The 23,019-nt window shown below is 41.8% G+C and overlaps 1 protein-coding gene and 1 long non-coding RNA gene across 11 annotated transcripts in view; one reads left to right on the top strand and one right to left on the bottom strand.

Annotated features, from left to right (window-relative positions):
• Nucleotides 1-2,273: 2,273 nt before the first annotated feature.
• On the bottom strand, nucleotides 2,274-4,812 carry LOC310770304. The gene is made up of 2 exons (XR_014552042.1): nucleotides 4,672-4,812; nucleotides 2,274-3,282 (listed from the first exon to the last, which is right to left on the bottom strand). It is a non-coding gene; the product is annotated as an uncharacterized lncRNA (long non-coding RNA).
• Nucleotides 4,813-5,635: 823 nt separating this feature from the next.
• ATP8A1 (ATPase phospholipid transporting 8A1) overlaps nucleotides 5,636-23,019 on the top strand; it is a 77,626-nt gene continuing 60,242 nt past the window's right edge. For 5 of the 10 annotated variants that reach the window (XM_083630162.1, XM_083630161.1, XM_083630159.1 and 2 more), the window contains exons 1-2: nucleotides 5,667-6,281; nucleotides 20,810-20,924. Coding sequence is in view for 4 of the 10 variants with exons in the window: in XM_083630155.1 (XP_083486281.1) it covers nucleotides 6,233-6,281; nucleotides 20,810-20,924 (164 nt within the window). In the remaining 6 variants the exon portion in view is untranslated. Of the gene's footprint in view, nucleotides 6,282-20,809; nucleotides 20,925-23,019 lie in introns of those variants that run through there. The other 5 variants (XM_083630155.1, XM_083630157.1, XM_083630153.1 and 2 more) reach the window with 2 other exon arrangements.

A 23,019-nucleotide genomic window follows, 5' to 3' on the forward strand; every position in this document is an offset into this window, starting at 1 on the left:
TTGGACATCAAAAAAGTCTTTACAACATACGCTAAAACATTTTTGTTTAGGCAAGCCTCTCCAGACATGTAGAATGTTGACATGGATCTTAAGCAGATTTTAATTGTTTTTTGAATATTTTAACTACAGTTTTTCTTAACTTTTCTTTACTGATATTACAACCAAGCAAGCTGCAATTTTGTGAAGTAAATAAATAAATAGATCCCAGTCATCCTAGTTGCCAGGAAATCGATGAGTGTTGATATTCATGTGTGATGAATATTGTCAAGAGATACACCAGTGAATGTTGACAGTCACCTACATGCAACATTCATGTGCACATATATCTGAAAAATGGACAAATACATCTTTTTCACAAAATTAATTTGGGAGTGTTGGGACTCACATGTGAATGTCAACATTTCCCAAATTTTGAATATCTGCAGCAGATATACAGTGGTACCTCGGGTTTCATACGCTTCAGGTTCCATACGCTTCAGGTTACAGACTCCGCTAACCCAGAAATAGTACCTCGGGTGAAGAACTTTGCTTCAGGATGAGAACAGAAATCGTGCTCTGGTGGCGTAGCAGCAGCGGGAGGCCCCATTAGCTAAAGTGGTGCTTCAGCTTAAGAACAGTTTCAGGTTAAGAACAGACCTCCGGAACGAATTAAGTACTTAACCCGAGGTACCACTGTAGTATCACTCATTCTCATAGTGATCTTCGGGGGTGAGCGCCGGCAGAAATGGAGTCCAGATGGAGCCGCTGATAATATTAAAAAATAACGATGTGAGAATACATAATGTAGGGGAAACAACAGCAGCCCCGTGAGCTTTGAGCATGTCCAGGAGCCACAGAATGTTGAGTTTTGTTTGATTTTTTAAAAAGGAAAAAGAAAACAAGGGGAAGAAATGGGATGCCCTGCTTGAGTTCCTTCTAGATTATAGCATCCTCTAAGAACGATCTGGCAGGAACTCTTAAATAGGAGCATTACAGCTGGGAGGTGAAGATACTTGGCAACATTTTGTTACCGGCCCCACTTCTCCCCTTACATGAGAAACAAATATATGTCACATTGATTTAGTCTCCTTACCTCCCAGGTACCTTTTTCCTATTTCCTGCTAGGGACTGTAACAAATAATCACACGCAATGCTAACATCTGTGGAGCGGCTAGACACAGAAGCACAGCCGAGCTGAGAATACTGCAGCCTAATGATGCAGAGAATAACCTATTATTTTCCGGCAGCAGGCTGCTACTAGCAGGTTTTCTGGCGCAAGGCCTGGGTGGAATTCACTTACCTTTCTAAACCTCAAACCTACATTTCACATCGTGTAGCACAAAACTTCTCCTTTCGTGATAACTGGGGATTATTTTTGAAACAAACCCAAGGTCTGCAAAACCACCCCAGTCTCAGTGCGTAATCTTTCACCTGGCACAGCATGTCACGTCAGTTTGCATAACTATTTCCCTTCACCGTAGAACATGCAAAGATATATCTCTCATATCTAGTACTGCCACTGAGATTCTGTCATATGGTGTGCTTAGCATATTCTGCTAGGAAATGCAAGACATTCAAGTTTGGTTCGTGAAGGTCACAATGTTAGCCTTTGTCAGGCATATCGGAGTGTGATGACCTTCTCAGAACAATAGCGGTTATATTTGTTTCTATTTATTCCACTTCAGTTTGGCAGGCAATAGTTTGTGTTTTAATGGTATAACCGCCAAACACTGTAGAATCAAGAAGCCCTGCAGAATGAAAATTCTGTAACAGCACTTCTTTTAAAAACCTTACCAGAGCCCTCCATGCTTAAATTAGAAATGTTTTATTTTACGCCTCTGACATTGTGAACCGGCTTTTCTTTGCCTGTTAACCATTGTGCAAATTGTCAGAGCTAGTGTCAAAATAAGTCAGAAAGCAAAATGCTGCTGATGTTTCTCCCCCGGAGGAAGCTATAGCTTGATCTTCCTTCTTTTTCTTATCTTGTAGGGGAAGAGGGCTTGATTTCACACTGGTGTAGATTTGTCAATGTGTGGCAATCTGGATGTTATCTAACAGCTCTGTGGTTGAAAAGTCTGGATGAAACAAAGTGCTGAAGAAAGACTTATTTCCATAAACGTAATGCTCAGAGTAATTATTTAAAAGCCTTCTCTTAGCCCAGCTCTCACAATGACTAGTGGTCAACGCTATGGATATGTGTTGGGGGAGATTTAAATGGTTGTGTCTTTTTTTAAAGAAACTCAATTTAACATTGTGTTAAAGAATCGAAATTACAAATCAACTCGCAAACCAGGTTGACTTAATAATGGTCATAAAAGTAATTTAAATTTTGCTCATTTGTTTCGTTGGGGGTTTCTGAACCCATTTCAATAGGTTTACTCTGAGTAAAACTTGGATGAATATCATCCAATGGGTCTACTCTGAGTAAAACTCAGTTGAATGCTGCCCATTAAGTTCCATGAATGATACATGGCAAGAAATACAGTTAAATTGTTGAGGGAGAGAGGATAATTGACCAAATAGGTTTTTAAAACAAATATTAAAAGCAAACTCAGGTGTTGTATGCAGCTACAAGAAACAGATGTCAGTGGTCCAATCAGCAAGAAATAATGTGTAGAAAATCAATAAAGTATTTATATTATCACCCATTGCCCCCCTCAACTTACGAACTTTGTTAAACAAATTTGATCCATCACTACAGACTTATGCATTTATAAGAGGCAGGATAAGTAGTGGGTAAATTAGTTAACTCAACCACAAGCTTAGTCAAACCACAAAAATTAGTGTAAGCTTATTAAACCCAATTTCAGAACATAACGCAAACATAGTTTTCTGAGAAGAACCTGTGGTTCAGCATCTGCTCAGTTATACCGTATGGTAACTATAAATAATTATCCTAGACTAGTTCCAACTGCAAGTGCTGAACCAAACAGATGCAGAGGATTCAACGGAGTAGCATGTGAAGCTACCAATCTTAAGTGTTCAAAATAGTTGGCTAATGTAATAAGAGGTGACAGCCATTTAGCTCCAGGCATACTTGGATTAAGCTGGTTATTCAGACCCATTTCAATTTGGCTGCAGATGTGGCTTTGGTCACTTTGGTTGATTAGCTATTTTGGAAGGAGAACAAGGGGGGGTGTCACCCCACTAATTTTCCTTTACCAGCAGCTTTTGATGCTTTCCTTCTGAACAGGCTCCGTGGGCAGAAGTTAGAGGCGCTGTTACAGGTTTTCTCCTGCATACAGGACCACTTTCAGAGAGCGGACATTTGAATTAGGGGTTTAAGGTTGGCTGTGATGTGTCCTAGAGGAAAAACGAACAGAAACAACAAAATAGGGTTAATAGAAAGATATTTCGCTCTCCCAGAAGCAGAGCGTCTCTGCAAATGTGGTAGGCAGGAACCTGATACGTTGGAGCATATTTTCTTTTCTTGTGATTTTGGCATTTATGCCAGAAGACAATTGTTAGAGGCCTTACAACTCAACAGGCTTGGTTCTATGCCGCCAACGGTTCAGGACCTGCTCTCGGACAGGAATGATCAAATTACTTTAATAGTGGCTAAATTTTTGAGTGCTGTCCATGTGGAAAGACTGGGCCGTTATAGAGAGATTTAGTGGTTCTTGATTGGTCGGTGGTGTGGTAGTGTTATACTGTATTATTTATGCAAATTGTTATGCCAAATTCGTATTTTCCACAATCTTTATATGGTGTTTGTTTTATAATGTGTGGTTCACTATGTCTAATAAAGGATTGATTGATTGAACAAAATAGGGTAAGTTCACCACAAGGTGCTTTTAAATAATAAAGTCGGGGAGGGGCGGAAAGAAACAGGAAAGAATGGGGGGGGGGAATTCAACAGTATAGAAAGTCTTTTGCTTCTGAAATTCTTCAGATGTTCTGTCTAAGGAAGAACCTGAAATATCACTTTAAGCAAATGATGGTGGCAACTCTAGTTGCATGCATCTGACTCTACCTCAATGCCCCTCAAGGCATGATGTTTCCTCATACATAACCATGCCAAAGTAATGTGCAGGGCTTTTTTTCAGCCAGAACTCATTGGAACTGGGTTCCAGCACCTCTTTTGTGTGTTCCTGCCCCTTGAAGTGCTGAGGTGCCATTTGGGGCTGTGTGTTGGAGGCGGGCAGCAGGCAAAAGAAGAGAAGTCATTGCCCTAAAAAAAAACCTCAACAGCTATGGCTGGTTGCTCCCCCTAAACAAAGCTCAACAACTTACCGTATTTTTCGCTCTATAAGACGCACCAGACCACAAGACGCACCTAGTTTTTGGAGGAGGAAAACAAGACGAAAAATATTCTGAATCTCAGAAGCCAGAACAGCCACAGGGATCGCTAGGCAGTGAAAGCAACAATCCCTCTTGCTCTTCTGGCTTCTGGGATAGCTGCGCAGCCTGCATTCGCTCCATAAGATGCACACACATTTCCCCTTACTTTTTAGGAGGGAAAAAGTGAGTCTTATAGAGCAAAAAATACGGTACCTCTTTTTCTAGGGAAAAAAACACCGTGGTAACATGTGACGTAATTCAACTATTGCTGAAGCTATGTGAAATACCAGCTACACAGAAGTTATTTTCAGTGGCAGCTATGTTACTGTGGTCTGAGTGCAAGCTTTCGAGTTCCCATGTTCACCACTAGTTGTGTGCATGTGTACGTTTGTGAGTGATCTCTTCCCCTACCTTGTTTTTTATTTGCTTTGTTTGCCCATGATTAAGAGCTCTGAAGAACTCAAAAGCTTGCAGTTTTTCCACATCTTGGCTGACCAAATAAAGGTATTGTCCTAACGTTTTGTTTTGTTTGCTTGCTGAATTTCTCTCATGGGCCAACACAGCTGTTTTTCCTTTTCGTGTGATTTGGAAAGTGTTGATTTTAGGCATTCAGCTTCGGAATCCTGATCTGAAGGAAGATTATCTTGTATCACCTGAAGATGAGACGTTATCCTCTAATGGAACATTCCATAAAACTGCTAAGTACCCAGTGTAGTTTATATTGACATTTCTACCAAGCACTCCACCTAAATTTAATCTCTTGTCTGTGTTGCCACAAGGGCTACTTGGTTTCTCTGTTTTCATTTTGTCAATCTCCAAAGAAACCTGGGCGTTTCTCCTAAAGGTGGAGGACACTCCTGGGCAATGACTGGTTTCTATATTTGCATAGAAAGGACACAAGCCATTGTGTGTTTTTACGTTTCAGCTTTCCAAGAGCTGATACGTAAATACCACCCAATAGAGCCTCATTTAAAAGTGTGCTTCATCTCTCACTCTTTCTTAAAACTGATGAGAAGCACACAGAGATGGCTTTACTACGTGCAATATTTTATTTTCTCCCCTGACATAGGCACAGCATTGCTTTAATGCGGATTTTAAAATTTAACATAGGTCAAATATCTTTCTACAATTTCTACTTTTTATTTCCTGGGGGGGGCAGTTGCCCGCCCCCCTGCCTACACCCATTACAGATGGTTATGGTCTCAAAAGTGGACAGGACCTGTGCTCAGTCGGTAGAGCACGAGACGCTTAAATCTCCGGGTCGTGGGTTCGAGTCCTACGTTGGACAGATGCTTCCTGCACTGAAATGCACAACCACCCACTTTCCTCTCCTCCTCCTCCTCCTCCTGCTATTGTCAAGCGAAGGGGTCCGCCCCAAGACGCGGCTCGTTCCATTCTTACCCAGTTTGGAGGGGGGCGATCAGAGAGAGGCTGGCACGAAAGGCGCGAACGAGGCAAGCCGCCCCCCACCCCGTTTCGATATGCCGGGAATGGAAGCCAGGCCTTCATCCGTGGATGAAGCGGCGCCTGACGCGGGCCTGGTGTTGTCAGGAGGGAGGGGATGAACAAGAGCCACCTCCCGCGGAACGCCAGTTGGTACGTTCCAGGGCGGCTGGGTGGGGGGGGGGAGCAGCAGCAGCGAGAGAGTGAGCGTCGCGCGCCCGCTGTCAGTTGGCCCGAGCGGCGGGCGCGAGAGGGGTGTCGTCGCGCATGTTCGCGGAGCTCTCGCGACTGCAGGCGTCGCTCTGGTGTCACAAGAGATCTCCTCCCCCCTACCCCCAATATCTCCCGTTTTTTAATTCCCCCAAAACGGTGGTGTTTTGTTTTGTTTTTCCCCCCTCTCGCTTTTTTTTTTTTTGCGCAAGGCGAAAGGACGGAACCGTGAGGGAGCTTTTGTGAGGGAGAAGAAGGAAGACCCGAGTCGGAGACAGGCTTGTTGGCTCGCTCGCCCTGAGAGGACGGCTGAGGCGCGATGCCCGTCGTGCAGAAAACCGTGTCCGAGCTGCGGTTCAGGGCGGAGGGTGAGTGGGGCTGCTCCGGCGGCTTTTTCTGCGTGTGAGGAGGGAAGGGAAGCGGGAGGGAGGGAGTCCTCGTTGCCCCGACCCTTGGCTGCTATCTTGTCATTTTACAGACCCAAACATCCCGAGTACATTCAATAAGGGAGCCTTTCGTGCTAAGGGGGAAGGGATTCCTCGGCAGCCCCTCGTCCCACGCCCCCCTTTTTGCTGCTCTTTTCTTCCGTCTTCGGAGGAAGGCGCTCTCTGTATTTCCCCGCCTTCCCCAGAAGCGCCCCTCACGGTGGCGCCTGGGCGAGCAAGGAGGTAGCAAAAGACATAACCCCCCTCACCCCCCCCCCGGGTCACCTGCGCCCTTCTGGTTTTATCCACATATATTTCACCCCATTCCTGTCAGTAGAAGAAATGTTATAGAAAGGGAGCAAGGGGTGCCAACTTGAATAAAATATAGGGGGTGGGGGCAAAGGTAAGCTCCGCCCCACATAATCAATCTCACTCACACACCATTTGGATGGCAGTGTCCACCAACTTTGAGGGGACCCAACCCCCCCCCCTCAAATGTTTTATTGGGGGAAGGGCTGAAGGGACCCCGGCCGCTAGGAGTTGGCTCCTTTGAAAGGGAAAGGGAAGAGCCTTTTCTATCTAGCACCCCATCCCACACCCACACAAACCAGTTTAATTCTAGAACTACAGCCACATCACCTTGCCAACAAAGGTCCGTATAGTTAAAGCTATGGTTTTCCCAGTAGTGATGTATGGAAGTGAGAGCTGGACCATAAAGAAGGCTGATCGCCGAAGAATCGATGCTTTTGAATTATGGTGCTGGAGGAGACTCTTGAGAGTCCCATGGACTGCAAGAAGATCAAACCGATCCATTCTGAAGGAAATCAGCCCTGAGTGCTCACTGGAAGGACAGATCCTGAAGCTGAGGCTCCAGTACTTTGGGCACCTCATGAGAAGAGAAGACTCCCTGGAAAAGACCCTGATGTTGGGAAAGATGGAGGACACAAGGAGAAGGGGACGGCAGAGGATGAGATGGTTGGACAGTGTTGTCGAAGCTACCAGCATGAGTTTGACCAAACTGCGGGAGGCAGTGGAAGACAGGAGTGCCTGGCGTGCTCTGGTCCATGAGTTGGAAGGGAGCCCTGAGGGTCATCTAGTCCAACCTCCTGCAATGGGGGGGGGTTGAACCCACGACCCTGGGATTAAGAGTCTCGTACTCTACCAGCTGAGATGCTGCCGCGTTTCCACTCTCCTTTGTTCGAGGTATACAGTCTGGACCATCCTCCCCATCTCCGAGTCTGTTCCTCTGCATCTCGCTTGCGTTCATCTGACTGTCGTTTGACTGTCCTCCCCTCACCCCCCCCCCAAAAAAAATCCAGAAAATAGTCAGCATACCTGACAGAATGGAAGCATAGACAGTGGATATTCCACAGCTTTTGTTGTTTGCTGTATGTTTTGTGATCATCAGGCTGAGGGAGGAGAGAATTGCTATTTCATGTTCCTACTGTGGCAGGGATAGAAATAATAAAATCATTCTCGTCAATACGTTTAGGAGTCAACTGTAGGGACTGAGGTCCCTTTGCCCCCTCCCCCAATCAGTGTTTTAGGGGGCCAGTGCACTCACCCCCAAATTAATGGGCATTGCCATTCAAATGATGTGTGTGTGCTGTGTCATGTGATTGATTATGCGGGGTGGGACTTACCTGCCCCTCCAGTATTTTATTCAAGTTGGCACCCCTGTCATTACGCAACCTTACAGTCAACTGTTGATGGTCTTATACATGGTCCATGAAATCCACAGGCAAAGATGACATTTCTACATATTCCGGGATTTCCAAGCAATGCAGGGAAAAATGCGCTAGTGTTTTGTTTTTTTTAAAAAAGGGGGGAAAATCCAAAGAGAACTGGGTGTGCTTATTGTCCTTCAGGGGCTTCAAAATGTTGGTGGCAGTTGAGCAACGGGGCGGGGGGCGGGGGGTTGGCCTGCTCAAGCCCTCAATAGTTTATAGTATCCTGTAATATCCTGAAGCAGGGTGAGTTTTGGAATGTATATCTCACAAAGAGCATCACTCAGCCATGATTCCCTCTCCTTACCAGTATGAGTTTTTAAAGACACTGATCCTTTTGAAGTTAATAGAGTACAAGGAGGCCGATTTTATAGACTTGGAGGCAGAACTCCTAACCGTTTAAAGTGTCTTGTAAAAATAGGGATGTGTGCACTGAGGTTACACCTCTCAACCCCAACTCTCCTTCACCAGCTCTTTAGTACAGCAGAGGAAGGCGGGGAGAAAAAACACCTGCTTCCGTTCAGTTAGCTTTGGGGTAGACGGGGAGCTTTCTGCTCATCTATTCCTAAACCTCAGTCAGTACTATGGGGCAGTTGCATTACAGCACCAAACTGCTGAAGCTCAGGGCTAGATGCAAAGGAAGCTACTCATCTTTCCCTGAAGCTCAGAAGTCTCATACCATTGCACTATGGGGATGATTTCTCAATAATTTAACCTATCCCATAGTTCCTCATTGGCCCATAAATTGGACATCCTACTTTATAGGATTTAGATTCGCATTTTACCCATAAGTTCCATAATAGTAGCAACTAAAGTTATTTCAAAATGTTCAAATCATGTCTCCTCTCTAATTCAGCATGCAAGTCCACTTTTTGTAATTTTTGAAGATGATTTTAAGGTTTCATTCATTTGCTTATTTATTTTTATTTATCTAATATGTAGCAAGAGAGACAAAACTTCACACATTAAGTCTCAATGTTTGGTAATAAAAATAATAAACTGAAACCTGTAAATGAAAGTAATTTTTTTGTTTGCTTGGATTTTTGCTTTGTTTGTACTCTTGCATGCAGTTACAGACGCAAAAATAAAAGGGAGCCCTGGCAGTCATTCATTCAATGATGTGTTTACATCTTTAGTATAGCATTACTCATAGCTCCACAACTTTTGTATCGTATTTCCATATCTTGAATGCTTACACAATATTGGCACAAAGGCTTGTGTCATGCTCTGTTTCAGTACAAGTTGTCTCACATTTTTGCATAGAAGAATTGTATACTCTTTAGCACTAATCAGATAAAAGCAGGCACAAGCAGTATTGCTTAACTTTTCATATTGGAACTATGTGAATCAGTTTATAAAATGGATGGGGAAATATGAAGTAAGAAACTTGGCTGAAAATTTTGGACATTAATATTTGAAGATCTGTTGGGATTCATGAGCCACTTGGTAAGATGAATAATGAACCAGTGTATTGGAGTAATAGTACAATAGAGGAGCATTGGTTTACTGGACTTAATGTAAAAACTAACACATTATTTGGCAGTTATATGAATATCAAAACAATTTCTGCAGTGGCTATAATAATTGCTTTACATTACTAAATGTAGTTAGTATCCCCATGTTAGTTTATATGGACTTACCAGATAAAGGGTAAGATATAGAAGAAATAATAATAATAATGCCAGTGGGAGCTATTTTAGAAAAGCTGATGTGAATTTTAATATGCATGTTTTAATGTATTGTAAATTTCTCCTGATGTTTTATCTTTTTGTTAACCCCTTTGATTTTTATTTTTTTTACAATCAAGCAGCGTATAATTTTTTTGAAATACAGTGGTACCTCTGGATGCGAACGGGATCCGTTCCGGAGCCCCGTTCGCATCCTGAAGCGAACGCAACCCGCGCGTGTGTGGGTCTCGATTTGCCACTTCCACGCATGCGCGTGACGTCATTTTGAGCGCATGCGCAAGCGGCGAAACCCGGAAGTAATGTTCCGTTACTTCCGGGTCACCGCAGAGCGCAACCCAAAAACGCTCAACCCAAAGCTACTTCAACCCGAGGTATGACTGTAATAATAACACTGGAAGATATAAATTTGAATGAATGACTGCCAGCTTTCCCTTTCATTTTTGCAAGCATGACTGGATGACATATTTAGAAACTGTATTCACAAATAATATATTGCCTTGACTTGGCCATTCAGCAGTGAAAGGAAGCTAAGGTCCCAATTAAACAACAACAATTTTAATTTCTCAGTTTTAAGAATTCTATTTTGGAAGCAAAAAATAAAATTAGGTATTTATTATTATATTTATATCCTGTCCTTCCTCCCCAAGGATCCTATTTCTTTCCTTGATATTATTTCACTCTCCAGCAATGAGGCCCACAAAGTCTGCTTTCTCCTGAACTTATCAATCACTTGAATTAGTCATGCTCATTGGAAGGAATGGGAAATAAAAGTGCGCTCTCAAATGGAATAGAATAATTTTCTGCCATCCACATCAAAGGAGGATCACAGAAGTCACTCAGGCAGATTGTTTTCAGCCAAGAGAGCATGACTGAGCAAAATTCCTATAGTAGAAGTTTAGGGTGGAACAAGAAATAATCTGAAAGTGTTTCTTTCCATAAGTAGTATATCTTGTCCCTAGTCTTCGAATTTTCACAGATAGCAGTTATGCAACTAACCCCTGGTAAAAACAAGGTGCTATGTGAGTGAGCCATCAGATGCTAGAACTTTCTGCTGTTGTTCTGAAAGCCAACTTCCTTGTTTGTTACAGTAAAACTGTTTCTAAAACAAAATTCAAGCCAGTAAGGTTTGTGGGGTGTGGGTGTGGGTGTGCTTTAGGAGTCATTGGAGACAGGGCTAATAAGGCTATTGGGAAATGATTTTGTAACATTTCCAAAATTTTATTGCCTCCCAAGCCACAAACCTCTGTTGCATATAGTCAGAAGTGTTCTTCCAAAAATATTCAAACCAACCAGACTCTGCTGTCTTTATATTATGGCCTAAGACCTCTGCCTCAAACAGTTTTGAGGAAACAAAATCTATTCTCAGTAAGATGGATTGGCTAAAACAAATATCAATATATTAACAGTAAAGGGTGGGTTAAATTTGCTTTTTTCAAATGTTGTTTTTGAGTGCCTGCCAAAACACAGAACTTTAGTTTTGCAATAATTTATAATTTGACAGTTGTAAACGGTATTCCTAAAACCTTTTCAATATTCTTTTTTTAACTAAAGTAACAGAATAATGCCATATTATCAACATATAGAACAATCAGTACTTTATAAATCTGAATTGGGGAGTGTATGTGTGAAATCAGGATTGCAGAATTATTTGACTACATTATTAATGTAAATGTTGAAAAGTAAGGGTGGGCTGACAACATTATATACCACCTCTAGTGGTTTTTATGTTCTTTATACTCAGAGATATTTTAAAAAACACTTTAAAAAACAAAAGGGTTTTATTCTTATGACTATGGAAATAAACTTTGACTTAAAACATAGAGTATGTCTGGTAAAATCTCAGAATCTATAGGAAGAGTAATCAGGAGTCTAATATTCAGATGGTTCAGTTTCAGTATTTTGCACAGCTTTGTGTTCCCTGCAGGGCTAATGATTGGCCTTGGAATTCCTAATCCTGTTACAGTGATAAAACTAAAAAAGATTGGACCTTGTCAGTGCATGAATGACAAAACTATGAAACCACCTTATATGTTCTTTTGAGTTTTTCAAACGAAGCAGTGAAGCAAATAACATAGCTACCTGATATCAGCCTCATATCCTTTTCCATTCAGTAATTGGTGAAAACAAAAAGCTTATATATATTTGGGATAGAAATTGAACTGTTTCCTTAAAACTTAACTGTTTCCCTAACGATAGAGCTATGAACGCTCTCACCACTTCCTCGTGTTAATATGTAATTGAAATATACTCAGAGTCGCAAAGTGATTTCATGCTCTTTATTCAGCTCATAGTGGTGAGGAGGAATGAATGAAAGTCCCCTCAAGGTATCTGCTTTATATACATTATTTACACAATGGGCTGCACATGATTGGCTAATTCCGGAATTCTACTGTAAGCCAATCAGGTTGTGGATTCACTTCTATCTGGAGCATGATTGGGTGGTTCCTGCCAACCAATCATACTGCTGCATTGTTCTAGGACCAATCAGACTGCTGCATTCTGAACCCTATTGTTCTAGGACCAATCAGACTGCTGCCTTTTGGATCCTATTGTTCTAGGACCAATCAGACTGCTGCAGTTTGGATCCTATTCAACTCAGTACATAACAGTAATGATGCTAGTCAGCAGAAAATGTTCAGAGGAAACTTCCTGCATGCTCACATTTGTAATTTTAATTTATAACTTGAAAGCTGACTTGTGTGATTTTGTCATTTCATATATATGTCTGTAAAAAATGGCTAATCTTTATTTTTCTATTCAGCTCTTTATTTTAACACATAATCTCTGTCTTTATGCCTATTTGCATGTAAACACTTGCGTGAGGAAGGCCTGGGATGTGAGTTGGACAGTCTGAGGATCCCTGGGTTATAAGAGATCATATTCCTATACTCCTTTTCCAACAAAACCACCTCTATGTTGAGTTGTGGATTTCATTTGTTAGAGAGAATAGTATTTAAATGATGAAATAATAGAACATTTTTATCTCTTATAATCAGATATATTCAGAATTTTGTATGCCCAGTAATGTTCACTCCTGTACTAAGGTCTCCACAACCCTGCCATTGTGAAGATGTAAGTTAAATATACTAGGATGTGTTTCTTGTTCTTCATAATTTTTTCTTCATCCAAGATCCATACATTCAAGAAACACAATATTTTTCACAACAATGGCTTTTGCAAGACTAGATGGAATAATATATTCTCAACTAAAATAATATTTGATTGTTGCAAATAAACTATGTGTGTTTTATAGACTCAAACATGCTGTAACTCTTTCAGCAAGTAAGACCAGAAACATCTGGCTTTGAATGAGTCTTAAGACAGTCAGGAGACTACACATGGTTAATATTAAGTATTTCATTTGTTTGTATGAAAGTGTGTTCAATATAGCTAGCTAGCAAAGGGATGCAAATCCATACTCCAACAATTTATATTGAACCTCATTGGTTGCAGTTAACTTAAGTGCACCTAATACTAGCTGCATTAAGATGTTATTCCAAACCACTGTTTGGTGTTATATGAATGAGCAGTGACAAGTTTTGGGCTTCCTCCTCCCTCCCCCCCTCCTCTTTTCCTCCTATGGTGTGATTTTCTGAAGAACTTAACATTTCTCAGGAAACCGACAGTTTGCTCTTGCATGGAAAGATATCAAACCATGGTTTGTTTATAAAATAGGGTTTGATCTTGTTTTGCTGGCAAATTATGGTGTGAGCAGATCATAATTTGCTACATGTGCATGTATGCTTTGGCATTATGCCTGAATGCAGCTATTGTGTTAGATTGTTACTAAAACATTAGGGAAACCAAGACTCTGTATGATAAATTATTTATTGACAATGTCTTGTGAAGTTATATAAATAAAGGTTTACAAAGTTTTATTGGTGGCTAAGCCAAACAATGTTAACAAGAATATTTTGCACAGAGAATTTACCTACATTTGAATTGAATCCCCAAAAGTTATGTGTTCAATATTGTCTCCCTTTTTTCAAATTTGAGGAAGTCTGGTGTTGGGAAAGCTTTAATGATTATTTCTAGTTGTACCAATGCCAACACAGAACTTGTACCACCTTAAAGACCAACATATTAATGTGGTTTAAATGGCTAGAACCTATTTTATTAGATACACGAAGTGATTGTGAATTAGCAGAACGGTAGTAACAACTGAAACAGGGAACAAATAATTTCCAAGATACACGTAAATATGGAGGCAAATAAAATAGTCTGCAGCAATGATGGTAACTGCTAACATGAGTGGCAGTGAGATCTAGGAATATAAAATCGACTTTATTTTATATTCCTATATAGTTTCACAGATTAGGGGAAATATTCCAGCATGGCTACATAGCAGAATCGAAGGGTAACAAAGTTTCCATATAAAAAGGGTACAAAATCCAGAAAAACAAATGTAAATTGACAATAAGGAAATGAGCAGATTTCTGAAAATATAAAAGTTACTAAACATTTAAATACTTAAAAACAAAAATCTAGAGGCTTCCTGAATGGTGCAGATGAAAGGGGGTGCTGAAGGGAAATAGGAGTGAAACTAAATTATTTTCCTGAAAATATGCCAAAATCTAAAAATATTTTTTCAGAGAGTGCTGCTAAAGGACCACCAAAGAGAAGTGGCAAATGGTGAAATTTTAGAACCAATTAACAATTTTAAAAACTAACAAGTCACCAGGGCACAATTGGATTCATGAAGAGTGTAAAATTGCTTATCTATTGACTGGAATGTGTAATATTGCTGACATTACCCTTCCTGTTGGGTCTGTCAGCTGCTTTTATCCATAACAGCTAACCTGAGCCTCCTAGCAGATGCTGGAAATGAACAGTAGAACATAACTACCATTTTCATTTCCTGCTTGTTAGCTTTTTTTGGTACTTGGCTGAGTTGGAAACAAAATGATGGACCTTGAATTATGTTCTTATGTACATTTTCTTATCTACAGTACTAGTGAATCATGAGACTTTTTATGCTGTTTAATAGCTAATGGGTAGGTGTGTCATAAGAACGTAAGAGCAGCCCTGTTAGATCAGACCGTAGGCCCATCTAATTCACTGTTCTGTTTCCACTCAGATGCCTACAGGAAGCCCACAAGCAGAACATAAGCACAATGACAATCTCCTGCTTGTACTTCTTCAGTTCCTTCCTTCCTGAAAATGTCCATTCCTGTATAAGTATCTGCCCTACATTTTCTGCAGTGAGGACTGATGTAATCTCTCTAATCTCCTTTAGAACAATTTTCACACCCTTTGGATTCAACAGTTCAACTGCTTCCTTATCCAGTTTCCTGCCTCTGATATATTAAGATTTTTTTTTTATTGTTGGTCTTTAGCAATATGCTCTTCATTCATATATATATATATATTTGCCTTCGTCATTGCTTTCTTGCATTTCTTTAATACAAATCTGCGTTCCTTTTTGTTTTCCTCAATTGGGCAATCATTTAGGCTTGTTAAGCAAGGAGATGAGATGGGAACCTCCTTGACTTGATGGGACCTGTCACGATCTGTGATGTACATTTTAGCAGAGCATCTAATATGGTGGTTTTGAGTAACTGCAGGTGTTCTAGAGAGATTTAAATAAATAATATCTAAATAAGTATGTTCAATTTCCTTTTCAGCTTCCTTTTCACCAATCCCCTTACTTCTTCCCACTTTACTACAAGTTAAATTTGATACCACTGTAGTCACTGTTTCTAATTTGTGCCATTTAGGATTACCGTATTTTTCGCTCTATAGGACGCACTTTTTCCCCTTCAAAAATGAAGGGGAAATGTGTGTGCGTCCTATGGAATGAAGACGCCATAGCCCCGCTACCCTCTCCCGGCTGGAGAGGTAACGCGCGGCTATGGCAGGAGCCTCTATAGCCGCACGTCACCTCTCCAGCCGGGAGAGCGCGCGCGGGGCTAAAGCAGCCCCCGCGACCCTCTCCCGGCTGGAGAGGTGACGCGCGGCTATGGCAGGAGCCTCCATAGCCGCGCGTCACCTCTCCAGCCGGGAGAGCGCGCGGGGGGCTAAAGCAGCCCCCGCGACCCTCTCCCGGCTGGAGAGGTGACGCGCGGCTATGGCAGGAGCCTCCATAGCCGCGCGTCACCTCTCCAGCCGGGAGAGCGCGCGCGCGGGGCTAAAGCAGCCCCCCGGGACCCTCTCCCGGCTGGAGAGGTGACGCGCGGCTATGGCAGGAGCCTCCATAGCCGCGCGCCACCTCTCCAGCCGGGAGAGCGCGCGCGGGGCTAAAGAAGCCCCCCACGACCCTCTCCCGGCTGGAGAGGTGACGCACGGCTATGGCAGGAGCCTCTATAGCCGCGCGCCACCTCTCCAGCCGGGAGAGCGCGCGTGGGGCTAAAGAAGCCCGGCTTACTCTCTCCCGGCTGGAGAGGTGACGCGCGGCTATGGCAGCAGCCTCTCCGCTGCGCCTTTCCGCTGCTCCCTGACCTGCTCTTTGGGGCTGGTGGTGGGCTTCCCCCCGCCAGCCCCAAAGAGCAGGTCGAAAGGAACCTGAAGCCTGGAGAGTGAGAGGGGGCGGTGCGCACCGACCCCTCTCGCTCTCCAGGCTTCCAAGGTAGCCGCCTGAACGCACCTTAAACGGCACCTTGTTTTAGAGCGGGAAAACAAGAGGGGGAAAATTCTCCTACTCTCTGCGCAGCGCCTCCTGCCGCTTCGCTGAAGGGGCGCTGGGCAAAGAGCGGAAGAATTTTTTTCCCTTGTTCTCCCCCCTCTAAAACAAGGTGCGTCCTATTGTCCGGTGCGTCCTATGGTGCGAAAAATACGGTAAGTCCGGGGTCAGTATCCCTGTGGTCAGTTCCATGAGCAACAAATCCAGGGTTTAGTCATTTAAGAAACATATGGGGAACCGATGCCCTGTTGCTGGACTACAACTCATATCACCCCCTAGCACTGGATATGCTGATTGAAGCTGATGGAAGTTGGGAGTTCAGCAACATCTGAAGAGCCACAGGTTTTACCACCCTTGATTTTGAGTCCCTAGAAATTTTACCTCTTTGTCACGACTGTAATATGCATTTACTCATATCTGTGTGAAGGTAATTGAAATCTCCCATTACTCTCGACACCTCCTTTGAATGCCTCGTTGACTTCATTCTGCATCTCAAGATCACTACTTTTATATGTGCAGAAAGCTCATTTTAATATAAACCTGTTGTCAAAAATGTTATGGTTCAGCAACGGGTATCTTACATAAGGTTGCTGATCGGCTGCAGTCTCACAGCGCATGTGCAGCGTGCCTGGAACCCTCTACAAAAAAAACAGTGATCATGCTGATGAGTTGGCAGAATTAAATCCAACTCCCTCTCCCAAACAGCTGATAGATATGGCTACTGGTTTTTAAAGAGGGTTCTGTGTACGCAGGTAATTGCATTGGGAAGTAGAAACCCAAGTACATTGCCTATTAGCACACACTGTTCTTGTTGCAGCTAGGGATACATACATGGAAAAAAGTTTCCCTATACGTCTGGCAACTAAGTGGATCAGAGCTTATATATTTTACATTTGAGGCTGTGATAAATTATAAATAATTTGTCATGATATCTTCAAAATATTAACATTCCAAACATTAACCTGGATAGAGAAAGAATTTCTACAGATATGTAAAGAAACTGATCTGGCTACAGTTAACAACTACTGTACTTCCCTCGTCTAATTTTGTACAGAATTAAGACAGATAATACTTTATGTTAGTAATTTTATTCTGATTACTATAACTTACTCGTTAGAGGCTTACAAGGCCTTTATATGCATAGAGTCAATCAAAGAATGCAATTTGTAATGTGAGGAACAATGAAGAAAAATTAATGCAGAAAAGCTTTGTAAATAGTATTGTATTGCAGAGGCCAAATGTATATTTTTCTGTTGCAGAAGCTAAACCTGGAACTGAGCCTCAATAACTTTATTAACATAATCTACCCCATATTTTCAAGAAACATGCTTAAAACAGAATATAAATGATTAGAATGCACAATACTCACATTTCAAAGGAGAATTAAAATGACTTAAATAAGTTTACATTTTTTAAAATGAGTCTACTCTTGTAGAACTGATACTTGGCAGAACCCTCCATATATTAATAACAGAAAATGCAATGTGTATTAGTTTCATTGAAACAAATGTTACTTTTACAAGACTATGGCTTTGTGATTCGTGACCAAACAAGCTATATATACAGTGTCTCTACATTGTTTAAAAAACAGACCATGGAATAATAACAATATTGAACTTTCCTGCTCTTTACTCTTCACCACCCCACCATCCCTTCCCTTATTTGGATTTACTCATTAGAATTACGAAATATTTCTAGTATTTCTTAAGTCCTTATATGACAATGGCAGTATCTTTAAAGGAGAAAATCTTCAAACATTTACTCAGTTAGATAAGCCCTCTTAACTGTCTCTTGATGCCAAACATTTCATTCTTTATAATTGTTCAGTTGATAAAGAATGACAATGAACCAAACCACTGCTTAATTTCTTGGGGGAGAGGGATACTGATATCAAGAATTTCCTGGAAGGCTTGTCCTTGAAATCTTTCTGCTAAAGCAGCATCTTGGAACTAACTTTGAGAGGGAGTAGTACTTTATTATTGGAATTCTTACAAAAATCTGCAAGGCCAACATTCCCTCAGTTCAAATTGGGGTTTTAATTCTCTGCTACAGCTGTAGATAAATTCCATTTCCCCCCTGTATTTTTTAGTGGAATGGGGAGATTCATTCTTTTGATCCCGTTTTAGACATAGAGTTAAAACCAGTGCATAAGGGTGTTGAAAAGGTCCAAAAGAACCCTAGACTTTCCTGAGGCTTTTCAACTGGTGCATGCTCAGAAACTGAGGTGTGTGTACCTGTTGCCTCTATGCTGGTGTGGAAGATGTCCTCCAAACCCCATAAATAAGTGTAGGATGGGGGGGGCAGTAGGAATGGACCGTGAAGCACTCTTAGAAACCTCTGTGTGTTCAGTGCTTTTTTCTAGTGATACTCAATGGTATCACAGTGCCGGCACAATTCCCCACCCCCCAGCAAATCTTGCAATAAGATAATTGGACGGTGGAGAGAACATGCAAGCAACTGTGGCTAAGAGGGAGATTGTGAAAATCAGGAGGCTGAGGCAGCAGTGAGGAAAAGGATGCCCTTGTTCGGTGCTGCAGTTGACACTCTCAGTCAACAGGTTGCACCGTTCCCCCTCGGCTGCCCTACAATGCATGCTCTCCCCCTGAAGGTGCTGCTATGCTGCTGCCTCACTGCGCCACAAGTGGCTGGGTGAGCACAAGGCCTGCTTGCCTTTTGTCTCTGCTCTTTCCATGACTTCAAGAGGAAGAGGGGAGGGAGGGAGAGAGAGAAAGAAAGAAAGAAAGAAAGAAAGAAAGAGGAGGAGGCAGCAGCAGCCTCTGCTGCTAGCCATGCTGTCCTCCATGCTGTGGCTAGGGCAAGTCATAGGGGAGAGCACAAATGGTGTGGCTGGTGGCTGGGAGGAGTGGAAGGAAGGAGAAGGGAGGGCGGGATGCTGGGTGGGTTTGAAGAGCAGATGGGGTCAAGTTGGAGAGGAAGTTGAAGAAGGGGAAGGGGTGTGCAAAGTGGGGCTTTAATTAATTGAGGGGGAACAGGAGAAAGTGTGTGAGAGAGAAAAGAGTGGGAAGAGGATCATGATGAGTACCAGCAACCTTTTTCCTAGGGGAAAAGAAAGTACTGCTCGATATGTGCCTGATGGCATCATTGAGGTTATGTGAGGGTGACTCACTTATGTAACTGGTTTTCCTATACCAAATCTGATCTATAGATCTGTCTAGGTGAGTGTTTGTATTTTCCATTGAAAATAACGGAATGTGTTTCCCATTGATAATAATGGAAGTTGTAGTCTGTGGTAGCACTTTAAAAGCTAAAGAATGAGGCAGGCCATAAGAAGGGATATGAATACCAGAATTTCTCCATTTGATAAAATCTTCTTCATTCTTTTTCCAACCATTGCCAGCCAGATGCCTCTGGATGCTGACAAGTAGGGAGTGAAAGCTTAAATAATGCTCTCAGAACTTGATTTGTGAGCTTTTAATGATTAAGTATAAATGATGCAGTAATCTGAAATGTGGGAGGGGAAATCATTGAGATGTCCCAAATAAAAATTAGGGGAGTCTTTGGGTAATGTCTTGGGAATGGCAGGGCAAGAATCTGGGTGAAGCTGAAACTAGAGGTGGGCTGGGTTTGAATGGGGGGGGCTGTTTTAAAGTTGTATCACACTTCAGAAACATACTGTCAACCAGTGCTATTTATGCAAGAGCCACATCACATGCTCTGACATGCTCCACCAACATCTAAGCAGCCACATTTTGTTCCAGTTAATATTTCTGGACCCTTTTAAAATGCAGATCACATTAGTCTAATAAAACACATTACAGTAGTCTAGTCTGGATGTCACTAGTACATGGGTAACCAAGGGCATAGCCACACTTCCGTTTGTCTCGTGATTTCAAGTCATGGGTCCAAGAGGTTCTTTTGTCCTGCCACTTTTCCTAGGAAAACCCATTGTTTACTGCTGAATCTGAGCAGACATTAATCTGCAAACACCCTGATTGATGTTTGTTCAGATTCTGCAGTGGCTTTGCAACAGGACAAAAAAAACACCCCACCACCTCTCAACCCGTGACTTGAACGTATGTGACAAATGGAAATGTGGATGAGCCCCCAGTTTAGATCTGCCTTCTCTAGATAGGGTTGCAATGTGGTAAAATGCACTCCTCGGTAATGCTTTCACAGATAGTGCCAAGACTGGTAGCACACATCCATCCAGATATATCAGATTTCTTGCCCATAGTGCTATCGGCTTGTCTGGATTATCATAAGCTTGTTTTCTCTCACCCAAAACAAAACTACCTTCAGATACCAATTCATTAAGTCCAAAGCTTCCTGGGATATAAGGCAGAGCTGCATGTCATTTGCATGTAAATAAATGGTGGTGCAACCCAAACCTCTGGATTGGTTCTCCCAGTGGTTTTTATGTAGGTCATTGTGCTATAAATATGTTTAATTGTATATTAAGTGGCTAATATTTTACAGGCTATGAGAAGACAGATGATGTTTCAGAGAAGACCTCACTAGCTGATCAGGAAGAAGTGAGAACTATATTTATCAATCAACCACAATTCTCTAAATTTTGTAACAATCACGTCAGGTATTTATAACTAACTCTTATAACCTCTTTATAATTTGCAGTTGTTAATTTTGTTTTTATTAAGTTACAATTTTATATTGTCACGATTTATGTACAGGTTTAAAGAAATGGGAGTGTTAAGAAAAATCTGGCAGGACATGTTACCTACTCTTAGAAAAAGTTATTTCACTCTGAATGGGGACTTGTAAAAAGAGATTCATGTTAGCAGTTAAATCAGTTAACTGGAAGTTAATAATAATTGATGCCTGAAAGAAGAACATTCCTAATGTTTTCCAAACAAAGCTACAATAAATTCTAGAGTGTTTGAGATTGATGTTGCTATTTTTTGTTTTTAGTACACAGGCACCAGTGCTAAACTGAAACGGTTATTATTCATTATAAAAATATTGGATGGGATCCAGAAAGCCATTCCTATAAGAATCTTTCCTATTCTCTGTTCCTCCCTGCAACCTCCATGTCCTCTCCCAAGTTTCTCTGGAGGATCAGAGGAACCTGAAGAATGTATTAGCTCAGGGAGATGCAATGGGGTAGGAGAATATCTCCAAATCAGAGGCATATTGTGCAAATGGAGCTCAAATTGCCAAAGCTTCGGATCCGACCTGTTGTTGGATATGCCTTCATCTCTTGTTCTCAAAACGCAAACACTCATTGTAGCTTTGGGGCGGGAGGGATGAGCATTTTGTGCAGCTAATTTATTAATAGCTTTCCTAGTGGGGATATCCTCAATGGGAGGATATTGAGAGTGCGTGCTCCCTGGGCCTCAGGTGGGATAGATCAAACCCTAACGGTAGCTTTATACAGTAGCTACAAATGCAATGGAGATGGTCAGAACTCTGTTGTGGAAGAAAATGGTGTGCTGCTTTTCCTAATTGCAGCTGCTTCCAAAGCCAGTGGTGTATTAGTGAAACTGGTCAGATCATTCATTCATTCATTCATTCAACAAGAAGGTTATCAAAATAAATCATTTTCCTAGGAAGGCTTGCTGAAATAACCAAGCCTCAAGTTGGTACTTAAAACTTATTGTAGGGGGTGCCAGCTTCGTATCATTAGGCATGCAACTCTCTGGAAGAAGCAAAGACCTGTCTCACTTATGCAGCAGTTTGGAGAAGGTTAGAAACAGCACGGGATTCTCCCACTATTTCTTATGTACTTCAAACATCCACATATGAGACAAGACTGTGTCTTTGAGTTCTTTAGTAAGCACAGAGGACTTGGAAGAAAGATTCACTTTGGAAAAGGGAAGGAAAGGCTGATGGGACACTTGCTCCTGGCATGCTGGCAAGTTATATTGTGGACACCTGCTCAAAGGAAAGAGGACAATATCCCATTTTTTCCCATCCAACAAAAGTGTAGTATCTAATGTGCTAACGCCATCTACTGGATACTGAAGGAAATAAAATGAAAGATTTTAAAACAAACGTTTGATGAAGAGCCATGGAGAGAAAGTACAATAGACTTTCTTATGCAAAATTACCTCAGATGAGAGCTTGGGACATTGCAGAGTAGCATTATCTGAAGCAACAACACCTTGAGGCTTCAGTATAAACACATAAGCCCTAGAACAATTTGAATTACATGTGCACAAGTTGTTATGACATTAATATCACATGATTAAACAACTGTGTGTAGTTTATTTTGAAATACATTCTGGATTTCTTCCTCCATATATACATAAAAACATAAGGCTATCATCACACAGCTCCCACGGAAGGATTTGAGGTGTTGCATCATGATCCTGGATTTGTATGAAGTCAGGGCACAGGAGGGAAGCAGAAGAGAAGGTAGACTGCACAAATGTGGCAATAGGAGTGAGAAGGGAGAAGCACAGAGGGGGAAAGTGCTGGTTTAAAACAACACAACAGTTTGAGTAGGGATGGAGGAAACTGCGAGAAAAACAGTGGTTTTAAATTACTGCAGAGGTTTGCATAGAATACTTTGGAATATTTGATGGCTCTGCATCCTTGATCTCTCTCACATGAGGCAACTGAGGAATGGAGGAGGCAGAAATTTGGATACAGCAAGCATGGGGTGGCAGTTTAAAATATAAGTTTGAGTAAAATGAGAAGGGAGTTAGGAAAGGCCCTGTTGAAAGGCC

This window comes from Podarcis filfolensis (assembly GCF_964270895.1).
Source record: "Podarcis filfolensis genome assembly, chromosome: 9".
NCBI classification, from domain to species: Eukaryota; Metazoa; Chordata; class Lepidosauria; order Squamata; family Lacertidae; genus Podarcis; species Podarcis filfolensis.